The 16,200-nt window shown below is 35.4% G+C and overlaps 1 protein-coding gene across 1 annotated transcript; it reads right to left on the reverse strand.

Moving 5' to 3' along the window:
- Positions 1-628: 628 nt before the first annotated feature.
- On the reverse strand, positions 629-14,576 carry LOC126974054 (uncharacterized). The gene is made up of 9 exons (XM_050821434.1): positions 14,523-14,576; positions 11,033-11,107; positions 6,895-6,993; positions 5,692-5,790; positions 5,303-5,447; positions 3,763-3,854; positions 2,678-3,192; positions 2,512-2,570; positions 629-987 (listed from the first exon to the last, which is right to left on the reverse strand). The coding sequence occupies exons 1-9, from the start codon at positions 14,574-14,576 to the stop codon at positions 926-928; spliced, it is 1,200 nt and encodes a 399-aa protein (XP_050677391.1). The 3' UTR covers positions 629-925.
- Between the last annotated feature and the right edge of the window lie 1,624 nt (positions 14,577-16,200).

The raw sequence follows: 16,200 nt of genomic DNA on the forward strand, positions 1-16,200 counted from the left end.
ATGGAACGATGCTAGGTACTTATATAATAGTATGCATTCGAAAACCGAAAACACTTTGTACGTGGCGAGCGATTTACGCCGTCAATGATTTTTCTTTTAAAGTCGTAAGTAGCGACGGGTTATTTTTATAATGTTACACTCGACATATTCACAGAAACTTTTAAGAAACATGTGTGTAGGTGGCGGAAGTTGCGCATATGTACTAGTAAAAATATATATTGTTGGTTGACAAAATGGCGGACATTGAAAATACTGGTAGTGTGTTCGTGAGGTTAGGTTATCATATGATCAAATTACTAAAGTTCATTTTATTTTATTTTGTTCACTTGCATAATTGTTCTTAAATAACAATCACTTATAACAATTACAATAACAATGATTATTTATAGTTTAAGATAAGTATTCAACTAGAATTAAAGGCGTAGGTACATAAATATAATGAAACTGACAAGTTCAGATGTATTTTAATGACAGTTGACATTCAACAAGTTGAAGCGATAAAAGTTGAGACGTTGAAAACTTTTATCGAACCAATTCTTGTTGCTTCGATTTTGTTGAGACGGTTCAAATCGCAATTTAGGAGTTTATAACTACTTTTTGTTCGCGATGAACAAAAGAAAGATTGATATATTCTTATAGATTTATATTTCGTCTAAAAAACAGGATTACATTAAATTGTTTTTGTGTAGTTCAGGTGTCGCGTGCAAGTAGTTGAAGTAGAAGTGTGAATGAATGAATGTTGTATTTGACAGATAGATGAAGGATGAAGTTTGATTGACAGAGTAGGTAATTAGAGTAATTGTTTGATAGGTTTAGGTGTATGACTCGATATAATAATTGTACGTTAATAATTTCATAATTTATTATACTTGTTTCAAAACGTTGTTATTGAATATCCAATACACGGATAAATACACCGTATCGTCTAGGAATGGTCGCACGAAAGAACGTATATAGGAGGCGGTGACAGCAGAAACACTGGAGTATCTGCAACAATGTAAAATGGACATGAAATTGTTAAAAGAAAGAAACTCCTTATTTGTTAAACTTAAAACGCTTCTGGAGGGTAGAGATTAAATAATAATAAGATTAAAACCAGTGGGAGGCTCCTTTGCACAGTAAGCCGGCTAGATTATGGGTACCACAACGGCGCCTATTTCTGGCGTGAAGCAGTAATGTGTAAACATTACCTACTGTGTTTCGGTATGAAGTAACTAGTGAAATTACTGGGCAAATGAGACTTAACATCTTGTCCCTCAAGGTGACGAGCGCAATTGTTGTGCCGCTCAGAATTTTAGGATTTTTCAAGAATCTTAAGCGGCACTGCATTGTAATGGGCAGGGCGTATCAATTACCATCAGCTGAACGTCCTGCTTGTCTCATCCCTTATTTTCATAAAATAAATTAAAAGTTTTAATTGAGGGCCCTACCGTCGCAAATGGGTAAATTTTAAATAGAGCGCCAAATTTAAATTATTCATGTATTATAAATAAATTAATGCAAACTTTTCATGAATTTTTATGTGATTACTTTGACAAATATAGTTGTTTATGAGTAATAAATAAAAAAATCCTTCTCAGCAAACTTCGTCAACAACGGCTAATTCGTTTCACACCCTCTTGCTACTCTAGCGCCATTATGGAGATATTTGGAACTATTATTTACTGCTTGCAGCAGGACATTAGCAACTGTTTCCCACAGAAACCATACAAGATAAATATTGATATAAATCAGCTATACAGGGCGTCCCAAAGTTATGGGACATGAAGGGAAAGTACCTTAAATATCGTAGATAGGGTATTTTACTGAAAGAAGACTTTATGTTATTTTTAAAAGTTAGTAATTCTGCATTCAGAGTTTTTTTTTAGATATCGCTACTTTTCGAACGTCGTCGTCGGCAATAAATAACATTCTTGAAAATGTACTCAAACATTTTACGTTGTTCCTTTCTTTTAAAATACAAGTATACTTAAGTTATTAATATTACTTATTAGTTATTGGCCATTCTTTTGATTGGCATCATAAAGTAGGGGTGTTTTTTTTACATTTATGTCGGTTCCGATTCCCAGACGAGGCAAGTAATTTTTAGAAAATATTTGAATGCAGAATTACTAACTTTTAAAAATAACATAAAGTCTTCTTTCAGTAAAATACCCTAACTACGATATTTAAGGTACATTCCCTTCATGTCCCATAACTTTGGGACGCCCTGTATAGGATAGGATGTTACTTTTTAGTTTTCAGTTCATTACATAGACGGTTTGAAACAAAATCAATTCAGTTTGAATTTTGCCACTGAACACTTCAAATTTTAGTTATATGTCCCTTTTCCGTTAGTTTGGAGCTGTCAGTAATTTTAAACTCCAAAGGTATGGTGTAATTTATGGCATGTTCCATTACTTCAGCGTTGTTTTATTACGCCGTGATTTGTCTATAGGTATGGGATGTAGGTGAGGTTATTAGTGTGACTGTTGTATAAAGACTGTAGATAAAATAAAACTGTTAACATACCACAAGACATATTTTTCACTAAATTGTCAACTGAGTTGCTGTGTTGCCCATTACTGCAACTGCAATAGGAATATTCATAAATAAAACTTTTCTGTATCACTTTTTAAATCTATCAAAATGATAAAACATGACATTTTATTTAAAGTAACTCATTTATGATACATACCTATGCTCATTAGAATTAATATTATTCATTGATTTTGACAGCTGACATGACTGCAGGTTCTGTAAGTCAGCTAAAGAACAGGCCTGCCTCAGCCGCGCGACCAATTTATGCTGTAGCATACATTTGCTTGAATCGTCTATCTCCAAATTAATCCTCGGAATTTCCATCGGACATTTGGCGCCATCTGTCAACTTCTGACAGTGACAGCTCTGCATCTGACAGCGTGTTTGATGCATGACGTCAGACGGGCCGTCAGTTTGACTGCACGAATCCGTCCGAATGTTATGACTTTGACCGTTGTGTGTTTTGAGGTTTGATTTCGTTTCCGTGCGTATCGTGTGTATGTTTGGATCCGAAGAGTATTTCTCGGCGTACTGTGTTCGTCTGTTCATCATAGACAGCTGGTACTGTCCTTTTCTGGTGGAAATTTGAGGACTTCTTGTGGTGTATGTTGAAAATTGACATTTTTTCGCCGGATCCTTTATTTCGTATTCTGCTGCGATCGCTTCGAATACCTGTAAATATTTTTTAAGTTCGATTGAAATTGAAAACTTTTGAAGTGAAGGTTTTTATAAGGTATACCCTAACGACTTGATCGTCAATATTTCGTGCTGCTCTTCCTAAGGCAGAGGTGTAACTGTCAAGTGTCAATAGACAATTAATGTGATGCCAAATATGTGGCTTTACAGTTGCACGCGGTGGCTTGAAGTAAAGCACTGTCTCGCCTCCCTTAGTTGTTTACAGACTAATTTGGTCTCTTTCTTTCAGATTCCAAGAGTTACGTCTTTTGCAATACTTCATTATGCACATCTTGTTTACCTAGTTTACGTTTTACATGCAATGTATGTATACTTTTTAATATTTCAGCCAGTTCATTAAATAATTTTTATCGAGTTTATCTTATCAAATTCAAATATAATTATTCAAAATAAGATTTAAAATCAATTGTTAACGTTCACAAGGAACGCAACAGGATTTTTTTTCGTATATTCCCTTACAATAAAATTTAATATTTAATGTTCCGGGGGCGATCCCTCTATTCCCAATCGGGGGTATCATCAGGATACTTATTTTATAACTCTTACTTGTTCAGCAACTAGATTTTTTGCGTAGGGCGAGTCCTTAGAAGGTAGTGGCTCTCTACACAGAGCGCATTTATCCAAACGACTCCAGCATCCTAAAAAAAAGGACACCAATTAAAGAAATAAATATAATGTTACCACTAGCTACACATGGACGAATCAAAATTGATCACGCCGGGCAGTTAGATCGTATATACTCTATAGGTTCCTATATTAGTATTGTAGCAAGGAGTTCTTATGCGTATATAAGAACTCCTTATTGTAATGTTAGTCGTGAAGTTAAAGAATATTTTATTTTAAATTTAAATATTGACGCGGATGAGAAAATAATTGAATAAGTCAGAATAGGTCGGCCCTCAGCCTAATATTTAGACGTTCCTGAGTTCCTGAATAACATTCCAATCCACAAAAATCACATTTTAAGGAATTTGTGTTTAAAGTTTAATAAATATTAGTGTATTCCATTCTTTATTTTATTTATTTTTAGTATTCTTCTTTTGGGTTGGGCTACTAAGTCATTTTAAGAGTGTCAGCAGGGCTGCCATTTTTTGTCAGTCCGTTAATATGAATCACGTGACTAGATTTGTCTTCTTAACTCAATTTCGACATGATTATGGTTTTTCTGGACAACGACCATTTAATATTCATAAAAATGTTTAATAGAAAGTGAAAGAATAAGAATATAGAAGTACCAAAGAATATAAGATTGTTTCTGTTGTCTCACGCGCTACAGTAGGTATATTTCTTTTTCTTTTTTTACGTGAGTACAGAACCAGCCATGACTTTCTAACAAATATTATTTATTATGACTGTAGGGTGTAGGTAAATGACATTTCAGTTTTATTGATAGTTCGTGGAAGAATGATCCTTCGTACAGCTACAAGTTGACACCCGTTCATGAGCGTGACATATGAACCCACCGTCGCTCACCTCGGCCAGGTATCGGAAGATGTATATTTTTTATGACAATAAGGGACGAGACAAGCAGGACGTTCACCTGATGGTAATTGATACGAACGAACATTACATTGCAGTGCCGCTCAGGATTCTTGAAAAACCCAAAAATTCTGAGCAGCACTACAATTGCGCTCGTCACTTTGAGACATAAAATGTTAAGTCTCATTTGCCCAGTAATTTCACTAGCTACGGCGCCCTTCAGACCGAAACACAGTAATGTTTACACGTTACCGCTTCTGGGTTGAATTCGCTATTATTTGGCAGGAGTTTGAGGGTGAAAGGTGTTGTATTTGGTTCCTGATTAATACAATACCACTGGTGTTGAAAGGTAATGGTTTCTGGAAAGTAATAAAAACCTATTTTAATCTCGAAATGGATAAAACAGAAAAACGAATGCATTATTATTGTGAGAACAGGATGTCATACATAATTTTGTTTAAGTGCCCCTATACTTTCCAAATGATTCTGAATTTTTACCCCGCTTCTCGGCAAAAAAAGGAGCCGTTGTGGTACCCATAATATAGCCAGCATCCTGTGCAAACGAGCCTCCCACTGGATGTTTTCAGCATGGACTTCTTGTACCCACCATCGCAGTAAAGATGTGATCTCGCACACGACAGGGCCCTGGTGGCCGTGGCAGCACAGACGCAGCAAGCAAGTGCCTTTACCACGCCTGATAAAGCTCTCCGGGCCCTCTCACCTCGGGCTCCGCCTCCACAACTCCAAAGCAACTTAAAAACAATAAAAAAATATCTAACTTTTCTACACTAAATACATTCAATGTTACTTATAAGATACACAGCACTAATGTTGAACAATAGGTCAGCTGTATAGCTACAGATATGCTGCTTTATGCATTTCGGTGACGCGAACCCTAAAAATTTTTCCTTACCAAAAAGTGCCGAATGCGGCTAAATAAGTTTTTACTTCAAAAAGTATTATGAAAATAAGTACTTATTCTAAGTTGGTGCGTACCTCTGGGTCATCACTCGGATCGACGCCACAGTTCCATACCATCAAAGACACCCCATGGCTGGCTCCGTCACCACGTATCATACCAGCAACTTGACCAACCTGAAATAAGTAAAATTACATCTATTGCCGTCTCTTTTACGCTCACTTTTAATGACAGTGACAAAATTCACTTGATACCTATAGGTTTTATAAAGATACAATATTGTTCTTACACTAAACACTCGTGTAGGTATGAAATCGTAAGTAAGCGCGGCGGCCTCTACAGAGTAGGCTAGCCAGTAGGGACTCACAATCGAGCAGTGACGCACGCGCGAGTTTTTTGTCACATACTTCACAGATCCAACCGATTTTTTAAAAATGGAGAAACTTAAATAATGCAAAGCATATTAAAGGTCATTTCGATCCAAATTTATATTTTTTAAGCTTCCTAAAGACGCTGAAACAATCTAATTTAAAGTGATTATTATTTAATGAAATTCACGAAAGCTACCTATTTATTTCCTAGTATGTGGGTTTGACTACACATACATTACTATCTGCAACTAATGTAGGTTTGACATCGAAAGAACACTGATTTAAAATTACGGTTACATACCTATTAATATTATCGAAAAACTGAGCTATTTTTATAAGATGACCTTATACTATGTACCTACATGTTTGGGTATTGAAGTCAACCCTAATGTCGTCAGAAGAGAGTCACGCGTTAGAAAGAGAGGTAACTTCTAGGTGAATAAAAATGTAGGTTAGTAGCGCTGTGCGATCTGAATTAAACCTAATTGTATGACCGCAAGAGTCTCTATTTCTTTAATTGCTTTTGCAGAGTGGGACATGCGTACTGGTACTATCTTTATATTCTTTGCACTAAACAATAACTAATTAATCTTAACGTGACAGCTATAATTTACAAATTTATTACAAAAAGTTACATGTACAGCTGTGAAGATACACGAATTTTTGGCACTAGTAATTAGCATAGTAAATAAACGAAAATTAAATCTATATAGAGTAATTATTGTAATGAGTTTAATTCCCAAATTTTCTCAAAATTTTATTGCTTTTCAATTCTTTTTGATCTGTTATATCACTACAAATTTAGAAATAAATGGCGTTCTGAGGCCAAAGAAAATAAATTAGTTTAAACTAAGCTTTTCGGTCTATAGACATATAGTAAGTAACCAGTAAGTTCATAGTCTTAGTTACCGGCATGCCTAATAAGTCCTTCCCCTCCGCCTGCAACAAACAGTCCCCTGTCTTCAACCCAGCAGCATCAGCTCTGGATCCTGGTGTCACATCATGCACCTGAAATATGTCAATGATGAACTAAAATACATTTAAATAAAACCCCTTTTAAAAGACGCAAACGCGAGTAAATATAGTAACTGTGTTTTTACGTTAGTTTTCGCTTAAAAGTTACATTTTTATTATTATTTTAGACTGCCCGACGATTCGTGACCATTCAGACTACGTTTTCAGGGGACCACTTAGAGTACCTTGATATATACTAGCAAAGAGGATGTAATACCTAATAAGAGGCGGTATGAATCGTGCAATGATTTGACATAAGTTTGAAAAAGTAGTAATTACAATAGGGCGATTGGCCACGAAGTATAATCCGGCTAAATTTAAAAGCGAACAGTTGCATAACGTATTGGATATCGGCTGTCTCCGTTTTTTACAAGATAATAGCCGTCATCTGTCAATCTATCAATGACTGCACGTTTCATACAATCGATTGAATCGCTTTTTTGTTAGTGAGTTTCGCTAGGCTGGGTATCAGAGGGCCTACCATCAACTTTTAATAAGCGATGCGATACCGATGCAGCTCAATTTAGGTACCTAAACTGAATCAGTAAAATTCGTACCATGAAGTGCCTTTTACTGAATGGTGTTTGGATCGCTTATGAAGAATGAACGAAATAAATTTGTCTGTGGTCCGCGGTGTGAGAAAGAGATCACGCTCTACAGTCGTTGCATAAGTTTGTCTCTCTTACTCGAACCATATGCGTTGCGTTTCGAAAACTAAAATGATATGATTTTAGCACGGACTAGTAATAAGGACTCCGTGTCACCTTACACAACAGTGTAGCACCAAAACAAGCCGATTAACGTGTAAATATATAGCCCCACGCACACACATACACTACTACAGGCCGATAGGCGGCCATTATGAGAATTATCATCGTCTGTGACAGGTCAGTTTGCGTCTCAATAAAATATTTTAAAAATGCCGTCATGTGAATGTGTAAAATCGATACTATATAAGTATTTATGACCATATATGATTATTTAAGGGAGAAAAAATTGTGTAACTAGTATCCCCGTAACCGCACACAAACTAACATAACGGTGCTTCACTTGCTAATATCACGGCGCGGAGTCCTTTTTTTACTCGTCCGTGGATTTTAGCGCGTTATTTGCGTAGAAAATACTAAAAACATATTTTAAAATTGCGATTTATAGCGTCAAATAATAAACCATTAAGCCCTTTTTTGTACTTATTAAATAAAAGTAATATAAATAAATATTGTTCTTTGAATTACAAATTAAATGTTTGCTTATGTGTTTTCGTAAAAATAATAAGTTACGAGGGCTGCACTAAAAGTATCGGGAATGGAATATTTCCACTGTTCCTGTTAAAATAAAATTGGAATTGACTAGAGAAAATTCTAGAGCGATGATTTATTATGACTTTCGAAGTGGTTTAACACAAAACAGTGTGTTGACCGGATGATTTCTGCATTTGGTGATGAAGTCCCATCCAAAACCACAATTTATCGCTGGTTTGCTGAATATCAACGTGGACGTGTCAAGCTCAGTGATGATCCCCGTCAAGGTCGTCCAAAAACTGCAGTCACTAAAGAAAACGTTGATGCTGTGCGTAAGCTGATTGAGGAAGATCGACATGTGACATACCGCGAAATTCAGGCAACTTTAGACATTGGCGTGATATGATTATGATTATGATACAAATAATCTTGCATGAACAATTATATTATATTCCACGCAGGATCCTTAAATGCTGTATACAACATTGTATCAGGTGACGAATCCTGGATATACGCGTACGAACCCGTAACAAAAAACCAGTCACGAGTTTGGGTGTGCGAAAATGAATTAAAGCCAACAAAAAATGTTCTTTTACGGAGTGTTGCGATAAAAATGGTGGCCACGTTTGTCTCCAAAACCGGATGGAATGGTATGTCACCATTTCGCTGTATAGTCTTAACAGAGTTATCAATGTCATTCCTCTACAATATATTTAACATATTAAAATCTATATATATAAGAGATTTCCACGTATATAGTCACTCATCACGATATCTCTGGAACCATTAGAGCTAGAGACTTGACATTTGGTAGGAATATTCTTTTCACCGAGTAGAGGTCAGCTAAGAACGGATTTTACGAAATTCCAAGTGTTTTTTTTTTATTATAAACAGAACAACGTCTGTCGGGTCAGCTAGTTTAATATAAAAAAACTTTTCATCGAATATTAAAAGATCCTTGAAAGTAATATCTTATAGGATCCTATTCTAATACAATATATATGTGCGAAGGGAACGTTGGCTGTTCCATGCTTCAACTCTTGATCGGGTGCTGCTTGTGGTGCCAGGTCGACCTGTTTTGCATTTGTTGGAAGCAATTACTAACTGTGACAGTAATCACGACCGTCATGTTTACGAAGCATCCTTACACAAACAATGAATTTAGGCTCTAAAGGTTGATGCATCCAACATACGATAATTTAGATTTATACAATTTATTCTTAATTACTTTTTATGAAATATCCCCCTTATTCATAATGGTCCGCTAACTTTAAACAGCCGCTAAGGAGTGTTTTTTCTCATTCTGACTTAGGACAATAGAAGAAGACAGAGTGAGAATTAGCAATGCTTTAAGTTAGCAGACTATTATGAATAAGGGGGTTAATGTTTAAAACGCTTTCAACTTTGAACATGATTCCTATATTAAATGAAGCACCTTACAAACAAATTTGTTATGTATATTATAGCCATTGTAAAATACTCTATTGATTGAAAAGAGTGGCCGTTGAGTTTCTTGTATGTTCTTCTAACAAGATAGACTTTTCACGAACATAATTTGGTAGGTTTAGTATCCTTGACAGTGACGGGCGTACTGCTGGCATGCAAACAAGGCGTCGCGTTTGGTTTATTAATATAAAATAATTCACAAAGCGAATTGATAAAACCCACGAGGAATATTTATAAATACTAATAAACTATCGAATAAAATAAGTTTTGTGTTTATAGCCATCATAGTTTTATCTTAATACTAGCTGACCCGGCAGACGTGGTTTTGCCATATAAAGTATAATTCATGCGATAGTTTTATAAGTAATAAAGTATTGCCTATATATATATTGTACATCATTTTGTTCTATTGTCAATAGTTTTTGCAATAGGTTTTCGATTTTACACCTTGTGTTACAAAATAGCAATTTTATTACGGATCCCTAATTTTGAAAAAAAAAACATAGCCTATAGCCTTCCTCGATAAATGGACTACCCAACACTGAAAGAATCATTTAAATCGGACCAGTAGTACCAGAGATTAGCGCGTTCAAACAAACAAACAAACACTGCAGCTTTATAATATTAGTATAGATTTAACAATTCATATAAAAAAGCCTATTTTTCCAAAAATAAATCTATTTAATTTTTTTTTCGTAATCGTGTTTTCTAAACTGCAATAATTTAGATAAAGAAATGAAGATAAACATGTAAAAAAATTGGAACCGTAGTATTTGTAGAAGTATTTTAAGTAGATTTTCAAAAATCTTACTTTTTAGGACTATAGCGCCTTAATAGAACTATTTATAGTGACGATTCAAAAGTGCTTATTTTAAGCCAAGGTAATTAAATAATCTTTATAATATTTGAATAACATTTTACATTGAATTTGATTGTATTGTATTTCACGAATTAAATATGAAAAAAATATTATGAACGATGCGGGACTCAAACCCGCGACCTCTCGCGTTCCTTGCGAGCGCTCTTTCCACTGAGCCAACTGTTCGAGTGACGTATCGTTGATAAAATCTTGTATACTTTGTTCGACTCTCAGATTGTGGCTTCATCTACAGGATATACTTTACAGTTGATAACCTGCTCAAATCCAATATTTGCATATTAGGAAATTGACTTGAGATGTTACTCTTTCAAATCTAAAACAATTTTTTTATTTTTTAATGTGATTATCCTGAATTCTGGACTTAATTACACAAATTAAATTTGAATATAAAATTAATAAGCGATGCGGAACTCGAACCCGCGACCCCGTGCGATTCGTGCTAGTGCTCTGTAATGTATAAACTTACCCAGGGATATGGATCCCATAGCGTTCTGGTCAAACGGAAGCCAAGACCTTCACCTTCATCTTCAGGTAGATTTAACTGAAACGTAAATAACAATAATTTAAGTAAGTAGTTAAAAATTAAATTGGCAATGGGCCGGACACATTTCCAGACTAACAGACGCTAGATGGACCATTCAGACCACAACATGGAAGGGACCTGCAGGAAAGAGAAATGTGGGCAGACCACATAAAAGGTGGACCGATGAGATTAGAGAGATTGGCGGAATTAATTGGCTCGAAAAAGGAAAAAATGAAAAGGAATGGAAAGCAATGGAAGAGGCCTTTACCCAACTGGGATCCATTTGAAAATGATGAAGAAAACTAAAATAAAAGTTAGTATTAAAATTATCATGTATGTCGACTAACCGTACTAACATACTAATACTAAAATGTAGAAAATTCAAATGGAAAATCATTAATTAAGTAGTTGAACTTAATGTTATTACATTCACACATTATATGATTAAGCCCCAAACTAGGCATTAGGCCTGAATCTTTTCCTAAAATAACTGTTTGAAACTGGCAACAAGATCACAGTGCCGCCATTCATACTAATAATATATAAAAAATCACCCATGTATATATTTTTTATTTGGGCCTTAATAATAATGGTATATCGTAATTAAAATTGTCACAAGATTATAAGGCTTACGGCCCGGTCGTTCCCAATATTCAGTCTATCTCTTACTTGAGATAAAAATCGTAGCTATCGTTGACTTTTCCGTCCCAATAAACTTATCGACGTTAACTCACCTTATCTGTACACGCTGTCTGTCAATGGGACGACGTATAGCTTACCAGCGATAGAAGTTTGTATGGAAAATGCAATTCACGCGTCCCAATATAAGGCGATAAGAATGACTTATCGGGTATATTGGGACAGCTTCAAATTATTGACAGCTAATTACTGACAGTAGAAGGTAGTAATTTATCTCTGTAGATAGTATATTGGGAACGGCCGTTAATCGTAGGTACCTACAAATATATCTAAACATTTTTCATTTTTGTCTTGAAGAAAAGATATTTGAAGATTAGAAAAAAAATTAAAACACTGTTTTTTTTTTAATATTTTTGAAGCTGTCAAAATTAGTTTAGCTGTAGAAGTTAAAATTTTACTATTTATCACCACTTCGAAAATGTTCTGCCACCCTTTGAAATAAAAAATTAGAGTATCATCACTTTACAAAATATTTATACAATCTAGAAAAATTATGCACTAAAAATACTCAAACGTAGAGCTACACTATTCAGCTTCAGCAAGAAGTGTGGATTCTGTATGCATCTTGCACCGCATTTATCGCATTCCAGCGACCGAATTCCACTACCGGACTTTACGTCAAAATGCTAAATACCTCCCACATCACGTTAACGTCTGGCATTCCACGGTCGCGCGTTTTGCAAGAAATTTCTTGCCTCGCACAGCACACTTTGTGGGATTAATTACCAGCTGCTGTTTTTCCGAACCGATACAACTTAGGGGACTTCAAGAAAAGAGCATTCAACCACCTTAAAGGCCGGAAATTCATCTGTTGACACCTGTTGTTGCGGATGTTCATGAGCGGTTGCCTCACCAATCCTCATCCCGTGAGCATCTTGCCTGTTTACCCCCTCTTATATGAAAATTATTTTGTAACGATATCTGAGTCTCTGGCGATCCACCTGTAGAACGTACTTGTAAGCATTTTTTCATACGATCGAACCATTTTTTAAAACAGGAGGAGCACAGACCTGAAGGCATGTTTTCTACGTGCTGATCGAACGCTATCGCTAGCCCCATCTATCGAATTTGGTAAAAGTGAAACCTCTTATCAAATCTTTGATTTTGGGGAAACTACAGAAATAAGTACACAGGTCGTGGCATGCTATGTGCATGATGCGTGACGAGTTGTTCTTTTTCGGAAGCTAAAAATGACTTAGTTTTGTTGACTGTGTGTGAAGAAACGTTGTCATGTAGGAGAACGCGGCTTTTTTGAACGTCTTTGGTAAACAAATGGTAGAATACCACTCAGCATTAACACTCTTTTGATCTTCAAGAGGAATTGTGTAGATGGGACCCGATGAGAAAAAAAATGCGATCATTTTTTTACCAACCTTTCTCGCCTGCCTCACTTTTGTTGGCCTGTTCTCATTTTCGAACACCCATTCACAAGATTGCTGTTTTTTTTTCGGGTTAAAAACAATAAATCCCTGTGACAATGTCATAAACAGCATTAGAATATCTGTGGTCGTACTTGATTAGCATCTGTGAGCACCATTCCACGCGAGCCCGCTTCTGCTCCGCTGTCAGTTCATAAGGTATCCAACGACAACAAAGTTTCCGAACTTTCAATTCTTCGTGTAAAATTTTCTGAATTTGGCTCATACCAATACCCAATAGTCCTCGAATTGTCTCATAGGTAATTTGCGGGTTTTCTTCACGGAGCCGCTTAACAGTAGCCACATTATTTTCGTTGACGGCAGTTGAAGGCCGCCCTTCACGAAATTCGTCATGTAAAGAAACCCGACCTCTCTCAAATTCAGCAAACCATCGCCTCGTGGTGCTCAAGCAAGGTGCTTCTCTCCCAAAAGCATTTTGAAGACAAGCGGCACAGTCTTGCGAAGAGAGAGAACTTTTAAAATCATAAAAAATCATCGCTCTAAAATATTTTCGACTTAATTTCATTCTCGTTGCGTACGTAGAACTTAGATGTGAGATAAAAAAAAATGACAAAAACAACTGATTTCTAGTCAGTTGTTTTCTTTTTATTACTAAGAAGGTTGCAACGTTTCAAAAAATATAACATTCGAAATTCAAATAGTTGCGATTAGCTAGAAGTCCAAAACTTTTAGTGTGCCCCATGTATAATACAAATTAAATTCGTTTCATGTTATGTATTAAGCTAAGACAGTGCAAATTACATAAATCAACTTCGCGGTTTATCAAATTCAGCTAAGTTTTATACTTATAACACGGACGAGTAAAAAAAGGACTCCGCGCCGTGATTAAGCAAGTGAAGCACCGTTATGCTAGTGTGTGTGCGGTTACGGGGGATACTAGTTACACAATTTTTTCTCCCTTAAATAATCATAATATATGGCCACAAATACTTGTATAGTATCGTTTTTACTCTTTTTCACAACGCATGATGGCATTTTTAAAATATTTTATTGAGACGCAAACTGATCTGTCACAGACGATGACAATTCTCATAATGGCCGCCTATCGGTCTGTAGTGTGTAAGTGTGTGGCATGGAGCTATGTAATTACACGTTAATCGGCTTGTTTTGGTGCTTCACTATTATGTAAGTACACGGAGTCCTTATTTTTTACTAGTCCGTGACTTATAAGTAAAATCTGAGGAAAGTCTACGTTTTATCGATATCAACCTAAGATTTTGTACCGAATTCCTTGCAGTATGAATCATAGAGGATCTGCTAGATAGAGTAGGTAAGCAAAACGTTCAAATACTTACAACAACTATACGAATACCCGCGACTGCGTCTTCACACGTCGAAGTAGACTCCATATTTTCTGTCCCTCGGTTTACTGCCACCAAAATATTAAAAATCACACACACCATAAATAATTAATATTAAAAAATATATTTAATAATAAATATATTGACACACTTTTACACAAATTCTTGCCCCAAATTAGGCATAGCCTGTGTTATGGGTTGCAAGACAACGATATATTTAATACAATATACATACTTAAACATACATAAATATATATAAACATCCATGACTCGGAAACAAACATCCATATTCATCATAAAAATGCTTGCACCTACCGGGATTCGAACCCGGGACCCCTAGCTTAGTAGGTAAGATCGCTAACCACTCCTCGGCTATAGAGGTCGTCTATATATATTTATAACCACAATATGTAAATGTTTTAAATAAGTAATGATATGCTCACAAATAAACCGAAAAATTTTTCAGTTTTATTTTTTTTATAGAAGACGAAGGCAGATGAGTAATCTATGCTGAGATAATAAACTAATGGTCGATCTTACCTTTTCTTACCCGATATATAAATACCTAACCCTTACCCCAAACACAAGTAACTTTGTTAAATGCTTCATCAATTTAATTAAAATATGAATAAGTAGTTAAACTAATATTTCATTCTCAATTACTGCAACACCATGGGTATGTTCCGATATGCACTGCGAGCATTGCACAGTGCTATCACTGTAGAAAAATTCGTTCTGTTATGAACTGCCAGTATACTGCCGCAGTACCCTAGGGAAATATATGACGTCATAAATCGCCGCCATATTCTACTGTGAGCACTGGCGTTTTCGAGGTAAGATACTCGCAGTACTTTGATCACGTGATCAGTCAAAACCACTCGAGTGCCTAACGTTTTATAAACAATACCTACAGTTTAATCCCAAATATTTATTATTTGACAGAAAGTACTCCAACAACAGTTTTTTTAATGAACTAGAAAACACTCATTTGAATGCTGCGTCAAAAAATGCGACTGACAGTATACGAGATTGCGTTCCGTTTTAAATAGGTTATAACTGGTTATAAAGGAACGGCTTTACAGTATACTAAATTGACGTCACACCGTACAGTGCATATCGGAACATACCCAATATAATGACAAAACTTAAACAGACTTAATACCAATGATATTATATACAACTAGCTGACCCGGCAAACGTTGTTTTGCCATATAAAGTATAATTCACGCGATAGTTTTATAAGTAATAAAATATTGCCTATATTATAGCCTGTACATCATTTTGTTCTATTGTCAATAGTTTTTGCAGCGCACGCAAAAATCGGTTTTGGATTTTACACCTTGTGTTACAAAATACCAATTTTATTACGGATCCCTAATTTTGAAAAAAAAAAACATAGCCTATAGCCTTCCTCGATAAATGGACTACCCAACACTGAAAGAATCATTCAAATCGGACCAGTAGTACCAGAGATTAGCGCGTTCAAACAAACAAACAAACACTGCAGCTTTATAATATTAGTATAGATAAAGAGGCTTAATACCTATCAATAGGTACCACATATAAATAATAATATTTTATTATTAAAAGTAAAGGTTTGCATAAGAGGTGTATTAAATAAAATTATTAGTTATTTGATACTTTTCAGTTTTTGAAGTCGGTTTTTTTTTAA

The sequence above is a fragment of the Leptidea sinapis genome, chromosome 2 (genome assembly GCF_905404315.1).
Source record: "Leptidea sinapis chromosome 2, ilLepSina1.1, whole genome shotgun sequence".
NCBI lineage: Eukaryota > Metazoa > Arthropoda > Insecta > Lepidoptera > Pieridae > Leptidea > Leptidea sinapis.

What these genes read in the sequence shown, in the direction of transcription:
- LOC126974054 (XM_050821434.1), bottom strand. Translation starts at nt 14,576, where the DNA reads ATGGAGTCTACTTCGACGTGTGAAGACGCAGTCGCGGGTATTCGTATA. An exon ending in ATCCGAGTGATGACCCAGAG is followed by an intron (nt 5,448 to 5,691) that starts GTACGCACCAAC and finishes ATTGTTTTTAAG; the next exon opens with TTGCTTTGGAGTTGTGGAGG. An exon ending in ATTAATTCTAATGAGCATAG is followed by an intron (nt 2,571 to 2,677) that starts GTATGTATCATA and finishes TTCCTATTGCAG; the next exon opens with TTGCAGTAATGGGCAACACA.